Source organism: Typha latifolia, chromosome 14 (genome assembly GCF_019914945.1).
Source record: "Typha latifolia isolate L0001 chromosome 14, TyphaL0001v2, whole genome shotgun sequence".
Classification (NCBI taxonomy): Eukaryota; Viridiplantae; Streptophyta; class Magnoliopsida; order Poales; family Typhaceae; genus Typha; species Typha latifolia.
The window spans coordinates 383253-390000 of NC_133099.1; the positions used below are offsets into that span (position 1 = coordinate 383253).

General features: G+C 35.6%; 1 protein-coding gene across 1 annotated transcript in view; it reads left to right on the plus strand.

Moving 5' to 3' along the window:
- The first annotated feature begins 4399 nt into the window (after positions 1–4399).
- Positions 4400–6748, plus strand: part of LOC140801463 (cyclin-dependent kinase inhibitor 3-like) — a 3553-nt gene continuing 1204 nt past the window's right edge. Inside the window, exon 1 of the mRNA XM_073156602.1 lies at positions 4400–5112. Coding sequence (XP_073012703.1) covers positions 4658–5112 — 455 coding nt within the window. The 5' untranslated portion in view covers positions 4400–4657. The remainder of the gene's footprint in view (positions 5113–6748) is intronic.

The following is a 6748-nucleotide window of genomic DNA, read 5'->3' on the forward strand; positions in this document are numbered from 1 at the left end:
TATTCTTAGTTTATTATATATACATATATATATATGGCCTAATTTAAAAAATGGGTAGATTACACCTACTTGACTTAACTATGCCTTATTTTTTCGATCACCTATCAACTTTTTTTCATTACAACGTTTCTCGTCAACCTTGAGTTTACTTCAATTGCATCCTCCCATTAGTCTACCGTCTGTTTATTGACAGACTTAGCATACCTAAAATCCATACCATAGGGAAATGATTGAAACACCCTTATTTGGAGAAAAATCACTCATCCTCCCTTCTTGCCGCATCCTCCACCTCCACCCACTATCATCAATCGTCATTCCACTTCTCGGAAAAACTTGAATTCACCTCTTTTGGCCCCACACATAACTGGGCTTCGGTGGCACCGTTGTCGAAGTTGAGTTTTGGATGTAGACCTTAGAGAAGTCACTAACTGTGACAGCCAGCGACGATGTCATCAACGAGAAAGTCCCCTATGCGTCAGCCTAGGCAAACCTTTGGATTTCAATAAGGAAGAAGTGAGATGGGCAGAGAAGAGATTTTTGTCCCTGTGAGAAGGAAGCATTCATGCTTCATAGCCAGATGATTTTGCACTATCATATCATAGTAATCTATGCACATAATCACCCAATCCTCCAGGCGGAACACAAATCCACGCCTTTCTTACGAGACCCAATTTCCAAAATTGAATCTTCACCCAATATCAAGTTTGAATTGGTCACCTTGAACACATCACAATGGATTTGACTCCATCGAGATCTTAGACAATAATGAGAATCTCATATACTTCTTATAAGCTTATTTGTGTGGTGGACACAGCCATCGCAGCCAGTGCATATAGCCACCTAACCAGCCATCGCAGCCAATGCATATAGCCACCTAACCAGCACAGTAGAATACCGTTGCTTCTTATTAGCCACATGTATCGCGCAACACCTTCATCTCCACAAAGATGAGAGCTATAGCGGGGGATTCGAGAGGAGGGCAAAGCTCACCACATACCTTCATCTCATTACACTCGTTTATTTTTTTTATACGGCTTGTGACCGATGAAGATGGATGAGAAAGGGATCTTGTAGGAGGAAGAAGAGCTTGGTGGAAAGGAAAGGTGAGGATTGGTGGAAATTTTATTTTTTTTCTCTTGGCTGAAGGTAGAAGAAGAGTTGTATGGGTATAATAGTCACTAGGGCTACTTCATCGTTGACATTTACTATTTCATTTAGATCCAAAGTTTACAGGAAACATTGTAACGAAAAGAAGTTTAGGGATGACCGTAAAAATTAAGTATAATTCAAGAGATATAAATATAATTAATTATTTAAAATTTGTCATTCTAATCTGAAATAAAAATTGTACAGCTTACTCAAGCACAGAGTTGTTTGTAACTTTGTAAGAATAAATTGTCATTCTTATTAGCTCATAGTAATAAAAGTTACGGGCTTAAAATTTTCTAATAAATATTACAATAATATTTTATAATTTTGTGTGTGTATTGTACTATATCGTTTATAATTAATCTATTTGTCTTGGTCTTTAATTAGCATATGAGTTTACAATTTAGAGAAATTAATCAAAAATATCTTGTATATTACTTTTATGAATTATTTATATTTTATTTTATAAGTATTTATCATTCGACTCCTATATTTTAAATTTAATGCCTCAAAATATTCCAAAGTTAATTTTTTTAACAGAAGATAACCATATATACTAGTTAACTTATTCCTAAATATAAAATGTCTAAATTATCTTAGTATAGGGTAAAATTTCTTAGTTCTCAATCGGTTTGAAGCTAAGTTCAGAACTTGATTAATTGATCTTATTAATTATTAAAAAAATAAATTTAATTAAATATAAAAAAATATATTTAATTATTGAATAGGGAATTCGAAAATGATTTAATTATTTTTAAAAGTAGATGGATGAGTTCTAGAAACATAGGATTCCATTAGGTAGGCCAATGTCTATGTGACGTCGTCCAGTCACAAGCAAGGTATGTACTAAAAAAAGAATAGTTGAGAACTTAACCTCGTTCTTTTTCTTCTCCTTCTATCAATGCATTTTTTTTCTTCTTCTCAAGGACAAACCCACATTAATGCTACTTGTCTCCATTGATGGCGTTCCAAGCTTCTCTTTCCAATTTGGAAGGACCTCCTCGGCTCTTCTTCCTCTTCCATTTTGTTGCTCAAAATAATAAAGAAAACATTAAATCTTTGCCATTGACCTCGTCCACCGCCCAAGAGATGGGTTTAGTGAGTGATAAAATGGAATCAAGTGGAGCTCTTAGCCAATAATTACTTGGGGTTAATTGTAAGCCTCCTAAGAAATTTATATATTAGAATGATCTACTGTAAATTTTAATACTTAAATGGGTTTATTTTATGAAATTGTTAAATTATTTGTTATTTTCTTTTGAAGCTAAAATTAGTTTTAAAATAAGCCGTTTATTTTAAGCTAAAAAAATTCGTCAAATAATTCATCATTTTATATCAAAACTTGATGGGTTTACTATCATTAATCAATTAGTTAAATTCAAAGAATATCCATACAAAAAATAAGATTTTTAAAAAGTATATATATATATATATATAAACATGTTTTGAGAAGTGTATACATACAAATATTAATTTTTAGATGAGTATATAAATAATTAATGATAAGATATGCAGAAAAACCTAAAAAGAGGACATCATCATAGATCAAGCATTGACAAGATCCGGCACTTTATATTTTTCTATTGAGCATTGGTTGATGAGAAGGTTAGCAAGAAGAAGGTCGGGCGTGTTAGAAGACATTAAATCTATGAATTAGTAACTAAAGTGTCTAAGAATAAATTAGATTAGATATTAAGTTGAGAAGGTAAACTATTTACGTAAGTAAAGTTTGGAGAAGGCATTATATATATTATTAATCTGTTATTAAATAGCTTTAAAGAAAATTTGTTTCTGAAAGAGTCCCATCAGACCTTTGTACCCAAGAGAAGAATGCTCACGTGTGGCTGTTCAGATTTGATCATTTTTTTTTTCTCCTCCTCTTTCTATGTATAATATCCTTCTACTGTAGATTAAAAGAGTATGTTATCTATACAATATTATATCAGTGGGAGTGATTGAGTGAGTGAATGAGATGGAGAGAGAGAGGTGTAGTACTTTTGTCTTTGGAGTTTGGAGTAACACTTCACCCCCAACGTCCAGGGAAAAGGCTGCTGCTGCTCTCAAGCACTATATTCCATGCTCACATGAATATTATCTCAAGCACTTTACCACAGCAATTTGACAACCCTCTCTCTCTCTCTCTCTCTCTCTCTATACTACAATATCTGATATGGCTTTCATAAGTACAAACTGTGGCTCTCTTCTCTCTTTTCTCCTCTCTCTCTCTCCAATCCACACTGTGTGTGTGTGTGAGAGAGAGAGAGAGAGGGGGGGGTTTGGAAGAGAGAAGGAATGAGTCCAAAAGGAAACTATATGGCAGGCATTAAACTTGTGGAAATTTGTGTCTCCATATCTGCTATCTGGAGTACTGTCTATCTTTGGTGTACATTGAAGAGAACAGTAGCTTCCATAGAATCCGTGAACCCACTTCTCTCATCATTCATGCACTTCGCCATTTCAAGTATATGCTTCACTTGATTGGTGGAATTAATTTGAACACTGGTAGACTCTCAGATGCTTCACTGTAAGCTTTGGATGGCAATAGTTTCTAGGCACCACGCTGTCTCTCTCTCTGCTCAAATTTTACCCACTCCAAGTCTTTCAAAATTGTATCTCTTTCAGTTTCAATGGCCTAATAAGGGTTCAAATCAATTTGAGGAGGCTGGACATCTCAGATCTTCTTAATCATCAGAAGAATTGACCTAAATTTATTTTGTGAGAGAATAATATTCTCGAGTTCGAATTCTAAATAAAATGAAAAACAAAAATTATCTAAATATTTACTAAAAGCTTAAGTACATTTGCTTAGATTCGTTAAGTAAATAACCGAATCGAGAAAAATGATTCACTAACTAGTGCAATAGATAATATGCCAAATATACCTTTATCTACATTTCAAAAAGATCCAAATGTTATTACGAAGCATATAAACGACCGAATCTTATCGATATGCTATCTGAAAAATATCGATGGCCCATTTTTGTAATCTTACGAGCGTATCATAATCATTATTCACCGTATAACTAAAAATACACTAAAGATATTTGGTGTGGGATTTACTATTATGAATTAAAATTTTCGTTTGAAGGTATAAACTTTGTTCATCAATTAAAAAACATTGTTAATTTGTTTGAAAAAACAATATTTTTTTGTGTGAAAACATACAATAAATTCCCCAAAATACCCTTGGGGGTTTCATTATTCCTTCAATGGTCTTCCTCAACCCCCCCCTACAAATAACCCCCGACCCCTCCTTCTCTTTCTTACATCACATTCTCTCTCTCTCTCTCTCTCTCTCTCTCTCATAGATTTCTTTGCTCCATCACTCTCCTCTTCCTTCCATTACGCCACTTGGGCTCTCCATTCTGGTCTCCTTCAACCCCTTTCTCACCCTCATCTGCCATCTTTCCTTCTCTCTCTTCCATTTGGGCATTTGGGTTCTCTCTTCCCCAGCTTCTTTTGATCCGTGCTACCAAAAGATTCAAACTTTGGATTAGGAATCGAGTGCATGGGCAAATTCGTGAAGAAGGGAAAGGACGCTGGAGAGGTAGAAGTCATGGACTTCCCCGACCAAGCCTCCTCCCTTGGAGTCCGCACCAGGGCCAAAACCCTAGCTTTGGAGCGGCTCCAGAAGACGGCCGCCGCCGCCATTGACGCCTCCTCGTTTGCCTACCTCGAGCTCCGTAGCCGCCGCCTCGAGAGGCCCTTTGGAAAGGCCAGGGCGGCCAGGAGAAAGAACCCTAGGGTCAAACGTAGTCCTGTGTCGACGAGTCCTAGACCTTCCAGCTCTGAGGTGGAGAGCAAACCGTGTGAAGCTGAGGAAGGAGAGGGGAATTCTAGTTTGGTGATGCCGACGAAGGAAGAGGAGGTGGAGAGGGGTTTGAAATCTGAGGCTTCGCCGGAGATGGATGGTGGGGTCGAGGTATCCTTCGGGGATAATGCTATCGAGCTTGAAAGTGGCAGGTGGGTTTTGATTTTAAATTTTGGTAATTAGCGCTTAATTTTAAAATTTAAATCAGGCCTTCTTCTGTTCCTAATTTGAGCTTAATTCTTACTTGGGTTTTGTTTTTGGCTGGTCTTTTTCGATTTGGGTTTTACACAAACTTGTACTTTTTTTTAGTTCATATCGTGTTTGATATATTTTTTTTCTAAATTGTGCCTAGAAAAGTCCCAATTTTCTCCTCCTGATCTCGAACTGGCGGAAATTTAGGGATCGTTATAGATAATATATTACACCTGTACAGATTTCATATGTTTTCAAAATTTTTTAATGCTTCTTCCATTTTTTTCCTATTATTTGAGGAGAGGGCTAAAGAAGAATCTTCTACATACTTTGTTGGAAAATTTAATTTCTCAAGGTGTCATTCATGTGGAGTTACCCTTTTCCTGAAAAAAATTTTGTGAGGCTTTACTTAAGAAACAAGCTTCTGATAGACAAATCAATGCTTTTTTTTTTAACCTCCCTCTTATCTTTTTCATTGTTATTTGATTCTTCTGGAGAGCTTCTCCTACATGGTACTGCACATAATGTTTCTTTATGAATATTGTGTGCTATATAAATTATTTAAAGTAATTAGCAATGTTGATACATTGTATGAAGATTCTGTTCTGTTTCTTGTGAAATGGTGAGGGGCCTCATTGTTTGATAGGTTTTTTTTTCGATTAAATTGTTTGATGGTTATTTATGTCTACATGTTGGTCTACCATGTTAGATGCTACCTGAAATTAATGTCCCCCTCTTTATCATTTTCATGCTAGCTGTGCATGTCAGTTCAATTTTTTTTCCTTTTTTTGTTTCAGTTCACTGCTTGAGATGTCTCTTTCTGCCAAATATGTCTAATAGTTTATGATATACTTTATAACATATCAAACTTGGTTTTATGGTTAGTGAAAGCACTTACGTGATCTGCAAACCAGGAACCATTATTATCATGGCAAAATATTCTAGTTGGTAGATTATCTTCTTGCAGTGTCCAAGTCATTTTGATTTTTTCCTTGGCATGCTTTGGAGGTAAGTTGGTTGCGGAAGTTTTTTCTTTTAAAGCATGAAAAGATGTAAAGGTATGTGCTATACTGACATTTTGCAACTCTTGATCTCTTATGTTCTGTTCTGTGCTCGTTTGGTTCCGCCTATAGAATATGGCTTTTGGTAACGAGTCTGAAAAGTATTATAGGACTTGTCAACGTTCACTGTGGAGATCTTTCTGAGTGTTTGAGCTGCTTTTTGAATATGTGACTTTCTTCCGATGGTTAATGTTATTTTTTTTTTCTCTCTGATTTTCTTCTTTTTCTTTGTTCTTTGGGTGGATGGTATCATAATTGTTGTATATCGATAAAATGTTCTATAGTAGAATTTTCACAAAATCATCAGATCGTGATTGTAGATTAGGGTGATGTACTGTTGTCTACCCTTTGGAGACGGTACTTTTATCAGGAGTACCTGCCTGTAGATGGTGGGACCAACTATAATTGTCTGACATGGTTAACTCAATGAGATGCAAATATGCTTATTTAACTTGAACATCTGATATAGAAAGTATGCCAGTAAGAGGACTTGTTGGCTATGAAAAATTTAGGCAGCAGCGCTACTTAGTTGCAA